Source organism: Trachypithecus francoisi, unplaced genomic scaffold, assembly GCF_009764315.1.
Source record: "Trachypithecus francoisi isolate TF-2019V2 unplaced genomic scaffold, Tfra_2.0 Lachesis_group8, whole genome shotgun sequence".
Taxonomy (NCBI): Eukaryota; Metazoa; Chordata; class Mammalia; order Primates; family Cercopithecidae; genus Trachypithecus; species Trachypithecus francoisi.
Window position 1 is genome coordinate 84,807,588 of NW_022681473.1, and position 16,433 is coordinate 84,824,020.

A 16,433-nucleotide genomic window follows, 5' to 3' on the forward strand; every position below is an offset into this window, starting at 1 on the left:
CAAACAGGGGCCGTCTAAAGATTGTGGCCTCACTCCCACCCCTTCTTGCACCCTTAGAAGTTGGAAAATAGGTGTGTTGTCTCAGCCTTCAGCCTATAAGACACTGTACAGGTCCAAGCTTGCCTCTGACATTTTTGGGCAGCTTCCTTTTAGTATGGTCTGAAAATTGGGAAGTGCAGACTCAGCACTTCTTGGGAAACAAGCATCTCTTTCTTCTCTCCTAATAAAGCTCCAAGGCAGACATGTCCAGAAGCTATACAGACCCACTTGAAGGCAGAGTTTGGTGCTGGGGTTTTTCCCATGGCTGTTTCTGAAGAGTTACACAAATGGTGCAGAAATTGGAGGTCTTGTTATTTTTCATTGCCTTTTTATTAACATGTACTTTCTTTTTTTTTTTTTTTTTGAGATGGAGTCTCACTCTGTTGCCAGGCTGGAGTGCAGTGGCGTGATCTTGGCTCACTGCAATCTCTGCCTCCTGGGTTCAAGTGATTCTCCTGCCTCAGCCTCCCGAGTAGCTGGGACTACAGGCGCGCACCACCATGCCTGGCTAAGTTTTTTTTTTTTTTTTTTTTTTTTTGTATTTTAGTAGAGATGGGGTTTCACCATGTTGGCCAGGATGGTCTTGATCTCCTGACCTTGTGATCCGCCCGCTTCAGCCTCCCAAAGTGCTGGTATTAAGCATGTACTTTTTATTGACCTATAACATACATCTCTTTCTTGATTTTGATGCACATTTCCATTTTGAAAACTAAAATGGTTTAATCTCCCAGTGTCTCAATATTCCTGCACCAAGGATGGTTCTTAAAAGTTGTGGCCAAAAGGATTTTGATGACTTCTGGAAGCGCAGACAAATCAAAATCTGTGTCCCTTCGTGAACCCAAAACTTTTTCAATCCCTTGAATGTTATAAGTTGTTCTACAAGTACAGTAAGTCCTCACTTAATAACATCAGTAGGTTCTTGGAAACTACAGTTTTAAGCAAAGCCAACTTTTTCCTCATCAACATCACAATGAAATGAAGTTGAAAACACTGATGTTATTTGGGGGCCTGCTATGTATCATTTTACTTAAAAGTTGCAGTTTCCAAGAACCTGTCAATGATGTTACCTGAGGACTTACTGTACTACATTAATCTGTCATATGTAAAACTGGAATTATCTATTCAAAACCTCAGATTTTGATGGATACTTGCCATGCTTATCACAAGTTGGATTGCTGTTCTCAACAACGAGGATCAAGAGACACAAGAGTTGCATGAACTTCGTGACGTATTGGGCCTTGCGTTCCTAAGGTCACCCTAGTCCCAGATCCTCCCTCATCCCCAGCTTTGTCACTCAGCGTTCTTAGCAGCTGCCTGAGCCTTAGGTCTGGGGAGAGGGTGGTCAGATGAGGTGACAGCTTTGCTTCTCAGGGATGATAGCTGCCAGTTCTCCTGGCATGGATGTGACCCCTGTTTTGGGTCAAACTGCTGCACGATGTTGTAGGATATGACCCCGCTGTGCCCACAGTTTGATCCCATCTGAGTTCCTCGCAGCATTGAGAATGTTTTGGCCCTTGCAGAGATGCATTGTAAGGGCAGAACTAAAAATAGATGAATTTTTAATTGCAGAGTTTAGCCTATGCATACTGTGCCAGGAACACAGCAGAAGAGAATGATTAAATTCAGAGACTGTCAAATCCCAGCCTAGATATGAAGACCCTGTTTCCAAAGAGGCACAAGGTAGTGATTATCACTGTTAATGCTGGAATGATGGTCAGGGACCCCCAGAAAGAGCTGTTGTTTTCAGTCTTTCCTTTTGGTTATGTTTTTCGCATTTTTTGCCTCCCAGTTTCTCTGAAACTTAATTAACGATGGAGTCTCTACCAGGGCCGGACTGTGGGCTGTTGAGTGGGTTGGCCTCGAAAGCCATCAAGGAATAGACAGGCATTTGATGGGAGAGGGCCAAGCATTAAGTTACCCCAGGCTTGCTTTAGTGAAGACCCTCTTTTGTGAGTGAAACAAAGGTGGCTTTGATTGGGCAGTCCATGGCTTGCACAGCATGCCTTTCTTTGGTCCCGCGCATCCCTGAGTGTTGCACGTGAAGGTGCTCAGGGAAAAAACCAGTATCTGGAGCTTGGAATGGCTGAGATTTTCTCAGGGCCTTCTCTGTCCATTTGCTTATTTTCTGCTCTGCTTGTAGTTCTGTCTCTGGGACATCGAGTGTATTTCTGTGATTGCTCCCTGACACCTAGGCCAAAAAGGAGAATGAGAAGGTAAACCAGGATTCCACTCCTGCACTGTACTCAGAGTCTGAGCTGGTCTGGATAGTTTTTGTGTCAAACCGTCCTATCTAACCCTCCTGTATCTTTAACAAATATCAGAGGGTGCTTAAGATGTTCTGAACATGGAGAAATAGAAAGAAGAAGGTGTGGTTTTACTCTGAAGGAGTGTACAGTCAGAAATAAAAAGCTTCAGTCTTAAAATTCTTAAAATGAGTCTACTTCAACTTCCCATTCCTTCGTAATCCTTGCATCATTCTCTGAAAGGAGTTGTTCATCTTTTACTTGAATGCTTCCAGAGAAGAGAAGCTCACTAATGGGTATACTACACTTCTGGAAAATGTTCTTAGGAAATACTTCTTTATGTTGAGTCAAAATGTGCATCTCAGCCGGGTGCAGTGGCTCATGCCTATAATCCCAGCACTTTGGTAGTCCAAGGCAGGTGGATCATTTGAGATCAGGAGTTCGAGACCAGCCTGGCTAACATGGTGAAACCCCATCTCTACTGAAAAAAAGAAAAAAAAAGAAAATACAAAAATTAGCCAACCATGGTGATGCCCCCCTGTAATTCCAGCTGCCCTGGAGGCTGAGACATGAGAATCACTTGAACCCAGGAGGTGGAGTTTGCAGTGAGCCGAGATTGTATCACTGCACTCCAGCCTAGGTGATGGAGTGAGACTGTCAAAAAAACAAAAAACAAAAAACCCTGCATATATTTAACTTCCTATATTTACTCGTAACTCTGTCCTCTGCAACCATACTTTTTTATTCCCTTTTGTATTGTTATAACCGAGTATCTGAGACTGGGTAATTTATAAAGAGGAGTGGTTTATTTAGCTCATGATTCTGCAGGCTGGGAAGTTTGAAAAGCATGATGCTGGTATCTTCTTAGCTTCCAGCGAAGGCTTTTATGCTGTGTCACAACGTGGCAGAAGGTCAAAGGGGAAGCAGACACGTATAAAGAGGCAAAACTTGAAGAGCACATCCTTCCTCATAACAACCTGCTGTCATGGGGACTAATCTATTCCTGCAAAATTCAATCTAATCTCACTACTGCAAGAAAGGCACTAAGCCATTCATGAGGGACCCGCCCCCATGACCCAAACACTTCCCACTAGGCCCCACCTCCCAGTGTCACCACACTGGGGGTCAAATTTCAACATGCATTTTGGTGGGGACAAACCATATCCATAGCACTCACTAAAGGAGATTAGTCTTTCTCTACCATTACAGCTATCAGTTCTCATAGGAATTACCTTGTTCTGAACTAAGACCCTTGTTTTTTTCTCTAGGTCCCTTCTAAGCACATAACCATATGTCAGGTCTTGATTGTTTTAGGATTTGAGATAGTAAACTATATCGTGGTAGGGATCCTGAAGTTTCCTTTGACAGTATGCAGAGGGAAGTTCTTAGAGTAAAAGGAAAGAATGCATGATTCAGTGTCCAAGTCTGTCTGTAGAAGTTACACATTTAAAGATTAATTAATCAGTCAGTATTTTGTCATGGGCAAGGCATAGTTCTAGGACAGTAAGAGCTATTCTACCCTCAAGGAGTTAGCAGCCGAATCAGAGCCACAAAGTGTAGATGCAGATTAGAATTCCAGTGAGGGAAATACAACAGATAAAAAATACTATAAAATCAGACCAAGGGAAGGATCCCTGTGGGTGTAGGTAAGGAAGCATCGCTAGTTGTTCTGGTCTGGAAGCCTGAACACCACTCATCGTGGATGCCTCAGAGTGTGTGGTACTCTCAGCTTCCCTGGTGACTTGAAGATGCCCTTTGGTCTTGATGGGGACTGTTCCTGTGACATGCCCAGCTGTCTGAAAGCAAAGGCCAACTTTTATAGATAAAATCAGCAAAGAAGTGTGAGTGTGTCTGGGAGCCATCTCTTTGGTAAATAAAATTTGAAGACAGGATCATAATTCATGGTGAGGCTATGAACAGGATTTAGGACATACTGTCCTCTGTGCTGCTGCATTGCTAGTGGTTCATGATATCTGTGGACGAATCAGAAAGGCCTTGTTGAAATGAGGGGACCAGGGAAGAACCAACTCTGATATAAGGAGGCCTTTGGGAACATAAGTAGGTACCAAAAGGAGCCTTGGTTTTCTCAGCTCAGCTCTAGTTGGCTGCCGCTAAGCAGAAGCCCTCATGCCCTCCAGCCTGTTCATCGGCCTCTTCTCAGCCATATCCTGGCTCCTCTCTAACCTCTGAGGGTGCTGACCACAGTATCTCTCATTCCTTTAAGTTTTTGGCTTCTAGGCTCCTATGGCTCCACTGGGTTCGGTCTTTTTCCCTGGTGCCCCTCCCCTCCTTTGGCATGAATGCTTTTTTGGCCCTCTAATTTTCTGTTTATCTCCCTGAGTGGTCTCTGCTTTCTGATGTCATCTGTCATCTGTGCATTGAGGACACCCCAGCCACTCTCCTGGCTTTTAGACTTGTATGTTCACCTCCTAACTGGAAATCTTCACCAATATGTGCAGCAGGTTCCTCAAACATGGTATCTCCAAACCCAGACTGGTTTTCTTTCTTTAGTGAGCTTGTTTCTCTTATAATCATTTATCTTGGTTAAGTCTCCTTACCCCATCTTCTAAGCTGTGAATGTTTATGTTGTATTTGCTTGCTTTCTTCCTTACTGTCTGCACCCAGTCACCAAAACCTGCTGATTCTATTCATTAGTGTCTTTGGAATTTGCCCTTTTAGTGTCATAGTTCAGGCCCTTGTCATCTGTCATTGAGCTATTAACATTAGCTTTTTACCTGGATATCTCTTCTACCTCCTCTCCCACAAACCCCCACCCTCCAACCCCATCTGTTAGTGTTGTCTCTATGAGAACTTGGATGAGATCAGAGTTAGAATCTTCCTTCCCCAGTACCTCTCACCCCCACTAAGCCTCCCCCGCCCATCCTTCCTTTTGGCCCTACCTCCTGCCACTTCTACCTTGCCCTCATCCCTGGACTACCATTTCTCTGAAATATTTACAGGCCAACTTAAGACTCGTAGCTCCTAAAGACCAGGAATTGCCTTCCTTATTTCTGTATCCTTAGCATCTGGAAAAACACCTGACATGTAAGCAAATAATGAACATCTGTTCGGATATATATTATTTATAGGAGTCTTGGCAGGGACTTTGTGATCTGAGCAGTTGGGGCTCAGAAAAGAGGGTCCCTGGCTCCTGGTGCCATTGCTGCCCTATGGAAGCACTGAAAACATGGCTCTGATCTGGGACCCAGTGAAGGGCGCTAGTGCTTTCAACCCCATCAGTTTTGCCTTTGATTCTGACCTTAGCAGCATCTCATCAAGCATCCGTCCATGTTTGTAGGCACCCTCACCTGGTCTTTACCCTTTCTCTTACATTTATGTTACATAACAATCCAATGGGATTTATTGATATTGACATCAAAACCACACTGTTATATCAAACTCCTGTTAGAATAGAGCTACTTGTTATCAATTTATATGTGCCATAGATTAAAGGCTTCCCCAGTTAGTTTTTGATTTAGTGAAATATTTTTTTAAATGGTTTTAATTTCTTGGCTATCAATTCCTGAATATAAAGAGGTTTTCTGTGATTCTGTGATATATTTGTTTATGATTAGGTACATGTCCATTAATCCTTTTTTTTCTTTTTTTTCTTTTTTTTTTTTTTGTGAGATGGAATCTCACTCTGTTGCCCAGGCTGGAGAGCAGTGACGTGATCTTGCTCACTGCAACCTTCGCCTCCCAGGCTCAAGCGATCCTCCCACCTCAGCCTCCCAAGTAAAGTAGCTGGGGTTACAGGTACCCACCACCATGCCTGGCTAATATTTGTACTTTTAGTAGAGGCGGGGTTTCACCATGTTGGCCAGACTGTTCTCAAACTCCTGACCTCAGGTAATCCACCCACCTCGGCCTCCCAAAGTGCTGGGATTACAGGCGTGAGTACTCTGCCATATAGATAATTTCATAGACAAAGGAATAAAAATACTAGGTAATGAAACCTTTCCTCCAGTGGATTTTATGTTCCTTTGGGGACATACAGATAGGAGTGTCTCTGGAAAGTGCACTGTACTTGGAGTCTGGAACTTAGGTTCTAATTGTAGTCCTTTAGTTTTTTTGTGCTTTAATATTTTCCTGAGGTTAACTGGGAATAATCATAATAGCTATAAATTGCCATTAAAGGTGTAAGAGATTTAAGTTATGTTTTGATTTACCCCTTTCTAATATTGGTACAGAGGGACTTTTACAAGGTGACATCAGACAGTTCGGCCAGACTTGTGAGCCTGTAATTTACAGGATCCTAATGTAGTCTTTAGAGAGCAGGTGGGGGAGTGAAATCGATTATACAGTTTGGTACACATGAAACTTCAGATACAGAAAGACTGCATTGAAGATACAGCCTTCACACTGCAATGTCTAAGAATCCGTTTTACCAAGACATCAGCATGAATGTCAAAGGTACCACTTTAATGCCAGTTCTTTCTTTTAGTTTGAAAAAGAACTTCAGAGAATTTCGGAAGCCTATGAAAGTCTGGTCAAGTCTACCACCAAGCGAGAGTCACTGGACAAGGCGATGAGAAACAAATTGGAAAGCGAGATTAGAAGACTTCATGATTTCAACAGAGACCTCCGAGGCATGTTTATTCATGTTCTCTCTACCTAAACTACCTGTGTAGCTAAAAGCACAACTTTGAGGCCAGAATGTTTTGCCACAGGTGCTATTCTGCCTGTTGTATATTTCAACCATCTGGGGAAGGGACGAGGTGCTCAAAAAGCAGAATTGTTCTTTTCTGCCTTGTGGGTTGTATATTGCAGCATCGAGCTTTGGAAGTGACAGCCTGTATGCATGAGTCTGTGCAAGGAAAGGATTCTGTGTGTGGCTCCTTCTTGCTTTAAAAGTACTCAACCGCGATTCATGGCTGTGAGAATCTGAATGTTTGAAAAGATCAATGTTAAACACACAACCCTTTCCACATGGGGCTGTCATTTGGTAGCACGCTTTGAAAAGCAGCACTTAACTATTGCTAGGTGGACCATAGAAGACAGAGCTAGACATATTTTCCCTCTGGGGGAAAAAATCCCCACAGTTGTGAAATAAGTAGACAATAAACTCGCTGAAAGATAGGAGCCACCTGCTGTTGGATTTTGGCCATCTCCAGTGTGCACAATGAGTTAACCTATAAATGTTACTTTACCTTCAGCCAAGCCATTTTCAGTTGCTTCATATGTCAAAATACTCCATGTCCTGGTAGTACCCAGTAGCTAGATCCCACCTTTTCTCTTGCTACAAACTCTTATGGGTTGGGTGTCAGCTGCATCCAGTGAATACTTGTTGAGTTGTATTATTTATTGAATAATGAAAGATTTACCTAGTGGTTTGAGCAAACATAGAATTTGCTGTGTACAGTCTTTGTACATTAGGTCATTTTGACTTTTTTTGTTATTTGTTATTTTTATTTCTTTGATTCTGAGATACAGAGAGCTGTCACTGGCTAAAATATATAGCTGATGATCAAGATTAGACTAGGGCTGGGTTTGAGGCCAAGGAGACTGTCTTTGTGAACACTTCAAATCAGGTTTGCTGGCCTTGAAGGCAGTGAGGTGGTTTTTCTCAGCACCTGTCCCTAGCTGCATGCTGCTGGTGCATGTTATTTGTCTTTAGATCGCATAAAGACACAGTGTGGCATCTGAAGCCTTTTCTTTTGATATTTTGGGACATAGTTACTGTCTGTCCCCAAGTTGTTCAGTTTTGAGCTCCTGCCTGAGCATCTCTTCCTCCCCAGCTCTTGGCACCTATTTCATTTCTTGGTTAGATGATGACTTCAATCCATATACATTTCTTTGTAATCATTTCCTCTCTGTTCATAGATCGACTAGAGACTGCCAACAGGCAGCTCTCCAGCAGGGAATATGAAGGGCACGAAGACAAAGCTGCAGAGGGGCATTATGCTTCCCAGAGTGAGTTTCCACTTATTTATTTATCTCAAAGTTTGTTTGTTTAAAAACGGGGGCATGAGGGAAGAATCATATTAGTTTCAAGTGGGTTTTGTGCTGTTGGCTTTTTGTTTGTTAATTTAGCATACAACGTACTGGCCTCAGATGAGGCCCTCCTAGGTCTACCCGAGACAAAGCTGAGGTCACTCTGTGTTGCTTTAGTAATGTTTATTCTGTCCCTCTGACCTACAGTTTCTCTCTGTCTCTCTATAATACCCTTCAAGCAATAGCAACATCACAGCATGTCCTGGCACTCACTACTTTAGATAAGTTACAACCCTGTTTCTTCAGAAAACGGAAGGTGGCCTAGTGATGGGGTTTGGTTCTCTCTAGGGAGGTTTTGTCCTCATGTAGGTTGTGGAGTTCTAGACTGGCTGCCCCTTGCCAGTGTGCAAGCCATCTGAGTGATCGCATTATATATCTTCATGCGTGACACTCATTTCCAGAAGTTGCTGAGCCCATTTCAGCCAGGAATAATGAACAGTTGCTTTGTAAGCCTTGATTTATTGGGAGAATATTTTATTAATTTTAGCAGAGGCAAATGATAGAATCCAGTAGATTTTGAGAAACCATTGGTCAATGTTTGAATTTCTACAGATTCATTGCACTAGCCAGAAATTTTAAAATCCAACTGTCTTTTTTTGAAAATTGAATTCATATCTATATCATAATTCTCGATAAATTAGGAGTAAGTGCTCACAAAGTTAAGACAATTTAGAACAACAAAAAGTAATGTATTCAGACACTAGCCGTCTGTCTTATGATAGTGGTCTTCTGCCGTGTGGGTTCCTCAATGCAGCCCTACATTTTAAAGACTGGAAAATAATTGGTTAAATTTTCTAATTTCCAATACTGTTTGGTTAGGTTTAACCTCCTGTGTGTCCCCCAGATTGATTCATGATTGCATTCTGGCTATTAATACTAGCTCTATTTTTTAAATTCCATTTTTTGCAGATGGACACTAATACTGTGTAGGGCTTTTGCCTGGGATACCTTTGTGGTCTCAGGTGGTTGGCCCATGTTGCAGATTCACATAAAAGGCTATATCAGCGCTTTGAATTACTTGGTTTTGTAACAAAATATATCTTATATCTCTTCCCGTGGGTGCAGTAGATCTCACCTCAGTTTCATTTGAAAGGTGAATTGTCTTTACTACTTGCATTTAGGATCGTGACACGTTCCTTCTGGATGACCACATGCCTAGGTACAGTTAGTGTCTTTGGCAGGTATGTCAGCAATGCCAGTGTTATGCACTCTGTGGATACTTTGCCTTCTTGTCGGGGGACATAATTTGATCACTTAGTTCAGGTCAAAATGGAAAAGCCAGTCAGTTTCACCTCATGGGCATTGTTCTGGCCTCCCAGCCAAGGCTGGTATGGAATAATGGAGTAATAGGGTTTAGTGCTGCGTGAACTCAGAAATGTTCTTCAGAAAGACTTGAACCTTCTGGCTCAAAGCTGAAACATCAATTATCAAGCAAAGAGGCCCTTCCAGCTTGACCGGGAATTATTTGTTCTGTGCAAATATGCTCCACTGTGTTCTGAAGGCAAAAACAAGAGACCAGAGGCATTTTTCAACTGCTTAAAGGATCGCAGTGTCGATATGTAGTGTAATTGAATCCAGGCAGAGCATTTGAAGCGGTTTGGTAATGGTGATACCTAACCATTTTTCTTACACCTAATCTTTGCAGGACACTTTGTGCCTTCACAGCTTTATAATTATTTACATTAGTTTTTCCTCTCCTAGTGTGGCCAAGGGATGGACTCAAGATGTTATTTCAAATTTATAGTTAGGTTGTTTTCTTAGTGAGTTGTAAAAATTCTTTTATTAAGTAAATTAGCATGTCCCCCACATATATATGTCACAGATATTTTCTCCAGTTGTTTTTAATCTTTATTCTTTATTTTATAGAAAATGTTTTTAAGTGACCATATTTATGCCTTCTAGGTTTTCTGTCCTGCTTAGAAATACTTGTTACCCTCCCAGGTTATAATAATATTCACCAATGTTTTCTTGAAATTATGAGTATGATTTCATTGTTTCCAAGGCACATATTTAGGAAGCTAACTTGGGAGGCAGAACAGAGGAGAAATTCGTGAGGGACTATCCTACAGGCAAGGAGAATAGTTAGCAGGTATTTCAGTACAGTATCTGGGGAGGAGATGGAGAGGTCATGAACTAAGCCAGTGGAAATAGCGAAGAAGAGTAGGGGACAGATAAACAAATGATAAATTAGTAGGACTTGGTTGACCAGTTGAATGATGGCAGTGAGAGAAAGGGATGTGACTGGAGCAGCTGGATGGATGATCACCCTTTACCAATAAAATGCAGCAGGAGGAGGTTGGGATTAGATAATGACTTAAGGTTTGAACATGTTCGTCATCTCACCTTGCAACCCAGAGCTCAGTGAACAGGTATAACAATAGGTGCAAAGATACGCAGAAGGTTGGATGGTGCTCTCTGGCAGGCTTTCGTTTAGCATGTGGATACAGAATGGCAGGCATGAATTACTGCCTCTCTTCCTAGTTATTAATGTGTTCCATTATCTGCGTATTGGTTCAGAAACCCTATTGTTAGAATAAATTTCAAACCCCTAGTGATTATAATTATAAATATTGCCCACTTAAGGGAAGCCATCCTTTTCAAGTGAGTTTTTTGGAATTCTAGCACTTGGTTAAAAGAAAGGCAAGACTGCAATAAACGTTGCATCTCGGGCCGGGTGCAGTGGCTCACGCCTGTAATCCCACCACTTTGGGAGGCTGAGGCGGGTGGATCTTGAGGTCAGAAGATTGAGACCATCCTGGCTAACACGATGAAACCCTGTGCCTACTAAAAATACAGAAAATTAGCCGGGCGTGCTGGTGGGCGCCTGTAGTCCCAGCTACTCAGTAGGCTGAGGCAGGAGAATGGCATGAACCCAGGAAACGGAGCTTGGAGTAAGCTGAGATCGCGCCACTGCACTCCAGCCTGGGTGACAGAGCAAGACTCCGCCTCAAAAAAAAAAAAAAAAAGGTTTTATCTCGGGGTAATACATACCAAGAAGTCAAAGTTAGGTTGTGAAGCTCCTGCCAGCCACCTTGGCAGTGGGAGAGTCAGAGGGAAGGGGGAAGTAGAGAATAACATGCTCAGCTTTTCTGCTAGGTGTTCACACAGAAGCTAGGCATCCAAGTCTAAGAACACTCAACCAACTCTTGCAGTTCAAGCAGGAGGTGGGACTTGAAAGATCTCCCAGTTAATGGAGGGAAGAAGTCCTTCCTGGCCAGATTTAAACATTTCCCTCTGCTCAGGGTAGTTTTCTTCTAAAAACTGAACTCTGCTCTTAAGTTGGAGTTTTATGAAGGCCTTGGTGGACTGCCTGAGTAATGACTACTTAATTCTAAAGACTGAAGTGGACATGAAACAGGCTCATTGTGTTCTCCCCAGTCATGAGATTTGTCTATACCAAAAATCTTGAGGAATTAAGTGCTTAGAAGCTTGATGCCCTTGAGGAATGTTTTTCCCCTGTCACCTCATGGTATTGTAACATTCTCTTTGGAGGAATTCAACTTTTTGTTTGTCTGTGAATTTTCTGGTCTTGCTTGTTTGTTTTTCCAAATGTTTTTATAGCTTATAGAATGGTGATGTCAAAGCCAAATTGCTCCTGAAAACCAGGGCCTCTAGCCAACTCCTGTTTGGTCTGGCTGTGAGAAACTTGGGCTTCTTTGTGCCTCAACTTAACTGAGGTTCTCATTTTTCCCATTCGTTTGTCACATACACACATGCACACCAGAGGCAGGTTACTGTCTGCTAAAGGCAGAACCCTTGGAAATACCTCTTACCATTCTTAGCTGTGTCTTCTCAGTCACAGAAACTTTTTAAAACTGTTTCTTTCTGAAAGTGGATAGCTCTGCAGAATTCCCATCAGCTCTAGGCCAGAAAGCCAAGAATAAAACATTAGATGTGAAGAAACTGAACTGGTAGAAATGAAATTTCATTTTATTGGGGTTTTTAAATAGATAATGTTGGAGCTTTGTCGTATTCTTGAATTGAGTGGGACCTGATTAGCTCTGGCATGTTTGCGTTATCCTGGAATAAACCCAAGTCATGTTTAAAGGTTGCACAAGAGCCTATCTCCACCACTTTGGGATTTGCTGGGCACTGCAGGTTCAATATATCTGGTTAAACTCAAGTTTGTATAAGTTAAGATTCTGGCTGTTAAATGATGCGCCTCTCATCATTTAACAAGAAGATTTCTTGGACATTCAATGATTTGTTTAAAACAACATATTGATGAGTCATGGGTGTAAATGAGTCAGAACTATATGCATTTGATTTCCCTTAAAATTCTTGTGGGTTTAAAAATTAACAGAAAAAAAAATGTGTTGGACCATATTGTTTTAAAAATAATAATTTGCTGTTTCAGTGTAGCTGGCAATCATCATCTTACCCTTGAATCTTATTTTAGCTATTTTCATTTTCTGTCTCTTATAGAACCTAAAAGAGACTAAAATAATTTCCTAAGAGAAAATCCCTCCTGGTTTTTGTATTTCTATAAGGTCTTGTGTGAACCACAGATCAGAAATTAAAATGACATAAACATTTATTCTGTTGACCCACATAGAGCATAAGGAGATTATTCTGAATCCTCATTAGGGTTCATTACATCAGACGCTGTGGGTTTCTATCAAGCATCATTAGGAAGGAAGGCTAGATGTTGTCACACGTGAACACACTGATTTACCGCCTCTCATGGGCCAACCGGCACTAGTGCTTGCAGCTCCTCCTGACTCTGGGCTCCTTGGGGTGAAGCTCCTGTTACAGCACTTATTCTGCAATCTGTAAGGTCATGATTTATTTGGGTGACACTCTACTAAATGGGAGAACTGTAGACTTTCTTTACCAGTATTCATCCCCCACTAAAACCCCTTGCATCTTCATGTACCTGGCATCCAATTATTGTTTATTGAGAGAATGAATAAAAGTGGAAAATCCTAGTGACAATAGGCTTGAAATTATCTTTATGCAGCGTCAGTATAAAAATATCCTTTTAAACTCAATGTTCCAGTCATGTTGAGAGAAACCCCAGGTAATCCTCTGTTATTTCAAGACATTAGGGCAAAATTATTAAACAAACTACTGTCAGAATAAAAGCAATTTGAAAATAGCTGAATTTCTTTTTCTGCATTCTTTCTTCCTTTTTTTTTTTTTTTTAGAATAGAAGAATATCCAGATAATGGGAGTCTTTCATTATTAAGAACAATAATATTTCTCAAGAAAGGTGATGTTAGTATAGTCCATTTTTGGCTCCTTTAACTTCTTCTCATTTACCCTGCTGTGGGTATGATGGAGGTGAGAATTGGTCTGGCATATAAAGGTTTTGGTAACCACTGGCCAGGTGCTCACACCGACCAATCCATAGACCATGCTGGACACTGCAGATCTGCACCATGGGCAGAGGGGAAGGATTGTCCAAGAAGCCTGCCAGGGTGACATCATTTTGATCAAGAAAGTTGTCTTAACTGATTCTCCTGAGAGATGACCCTTACATATAGTAGGACTATGCAGTTCTAAAAATCAAAGTTTTGTAGGTCCAAGCTCCAGCAAATTGTCTTGGATCAGCTGCCACATCTCCTGAGTCCTGGTGTCTTACTAACAGGCTCAGAGACCTGAAGTTAGGTGGTTAATCTGCCTGCACCTCTATTTCCTTTAAAGTAATAGAAGAATGAATCTCCCAATTTAGCCACCAGAGCTCTGAGGACTAACTAGTGATAGGAAATGTGAAGCAGAGTTTATAAAATACATGTATTCTGCAACACTTCTCCCTGCCTTCTTGCATCTATTCTGGCATGCACCTTCTCCAGAAGGACCTGCCAACTTTCAGGGTGGAAGAGTGGGGCGTGTTCCCAAAGAATGCCTGCGTGGTTTATTGAGCCTTGCTGACTTTGGAAAGCAAAGCATGTGAGTGCTTAAGCCCACTTGATCAACCTTGACAGGGAGCACTGAGAAACTTCAAACCTACATGACAACCAGAAGCACGCACAGCCTGCAGGGTATCTGTTTATGTTCAATCAAATCTCCTGCCCAAGTGTGAAAATTAATGTTACTCAATTTAGGCTCAAATTAGGCTCTGATTTGCCATGCTTAAAGAATGGAGCTGATTGAAGTGCCTCTTGGTCATGTGTTGATGTCTGGCCTTTAACAACTAAACATGGGTTATGATTTTCACGTTGTTGGTTTTAAAATTATTTATTTGCTTGGCTTTCCTGTTATATATAAGGCTGAAAAATTAAGCGTCTTAAACTTTTCAGCATTCCTTGCACTACATAGCCAGATAGATGGATGGAGTAAGCACAAACTGGAAAACATACTGAAATCCATTTGCATTTCTTCTGGCATCAGGGAACCCTTGCTTTCCCTAACAATTCAGAACCAGGAAACCCATGTTCAGGCCTAAGCTTAAATTAAATGGCAGTTGCTTAGGGAGGAGTTCCTGAGACACAGTTAGATCTTCCTTTTATATACTCCCCCAGCACTGTGTACTTTTTTCCACTGTAAACACTCATCACAACTGTAAATAAGTAATTGTTTGGATAATCCTTTTCTATCTTCTCCCACTAAACTGTACACACCATAAGGGGAGGGGCTCTGCCTGTCATCTTCACATTAGAGTCCCAATCATTGTATGTTCAGAACCTGGCATAGTGCCTGGCACTTAGAGGCATTTAATAAATATTTGCTGAACATCGAATGAAATGATCATTATCATTGATTCAAGCAAACAGTCATATAGGCTATCTACTATCAACTCACTGTATTTTAGGCCACAAGTCAGCAAACTCTTTCTGTTGAGGGTCATCTGGTAAATATTTCAGGCTTTGAGAGCCACAGCTACTCAACTCTGTCCCTGTAGCCCCAAAGCCACCATAGATGATCCATAAACAAATGGGTGTAGCCGTGTTCTAATAAAAACCTTGTTTACCAAAACAGGCTGTGGGCTGGGTTTGGCCTGCAGGTCATACTTTGCCAACCTCAGTTCCAGGAACTAGTCATGGAAAAGGGAGAAGAACGAACCCTAACAAAAGGAGAAAATATTGAAAGAGGATGCAGAATAAAGAACTTTAAAAGTATTCCCTAGATCTTTGTAAAAATTGCCTTAATGTGTAAATCAAGATATAATTGTTATTTTCTCTCTTAATCCCACCTCAGGGGAACATAATTATTATCATTTTAGAAAAACAGAGAAAACTGAGACACAGAAATACAGTAAAAAATTTTAGTTACCCAGTGAGGATTCAAAAGTAGCTAATGATGGAGAAAGGGCTGGGCAGGACTAGCCCTGTGGTTAGCCATGATAGTTAATCGGCTGGATATTGAGGTCTTAGGGGTGCCTCTCCCAGTGGTTCCATGAATTCTCACCATAAGCATCCTACTGTGAAATGAGGTCTGCAGATCTGGATATCAGATTTGGAGAGTACCTTAAAGGTTACAAGTGTGGTTACCAGTAATGCATGTGTCTTCAGAACTAGAGCCCAGTAACCAGCCACCTGATGGCCGCCACAAGTGTCAGTGTCTTTGGAGGCTGTGGAGCTGCTGGTTACAAGTGTATCCTCAGGTGGAGTTGCAGGTTTGCTCCCCAGGTTCCATCCTTCAGGTCCTACCTGGTTCAGGCCAGCTGAGTTGTGGTCATTTAACAATGGTAACAGCTGCCAACACTAATTGAACACTAATTGAGCACTTACTGTGAGCCAAGCACTCTGCTAGCCCTCACAGGTACATTGTCTCTTTTACTGTTCCAAAATACTTTGAGGTAAGTATTGCAAGTATTTTACAGATGGAGAAATTGAGGCCCAGGAAGATTAAGTAACTTGTCCATGGTCATACAGGCTGATAAGAGAAGCAGACAGATTTTGAATGAACCTAGGTCATTCGATTCTGGAGCCCAAACTCATACTGAACTGCTGTGGGGAAGCCATCTCCTATGGACCAGGCAAGTGGAGAGATGTTAGAATGTGAAAGGTGGCAATGTTGAACTCCTGGTGATTTTAGAGCTCATTAGTGTAGCATTCACATTTTGCAAAGAAGAAACTGCAACCGGAGTGAGCAAGTGTTTAATGGCTAAACCACAACTAGAATTAAGACCTCCGTTTTCTTATTTTTTCCTTCCCCTTTTCCAGAAGGTCAATTCTGTCGGCTCTGGGATTGACCGAGGATTTCATGATTTTA

General features: G+C 41.8%; 1 protein-coding gene across 10 annotated transcripts in view; it reads left to right on the forward strand.

Annotated features, from left to right (window-relative positions):
- AMOTL1 (angiomotin like 1) overlaps window positions 1-16,433 on the forward strand; it is a 193,076-nt gene that overhangs the window by 133,739 nt on the left and 42,904 nt on the right. For all 10 annotated transcript variants that reach the window (XM_033207040.1, XM_033207039.1, XM_033207042.1 and 7 more), the window contains 2 exons: window positions 6,727-6,871; window positions 8,106-8,195. In XM_033207040.1, coding sequence (XP_033062931.1) covers window positions 6,727-6,871; window positions 8,106-8,195 — 235 coding nt within the window. The remainder of the gene's footprint in view (window positions 1-6,726; window positions 6,872-8,105; window positions 8,196-16,433) is intronic.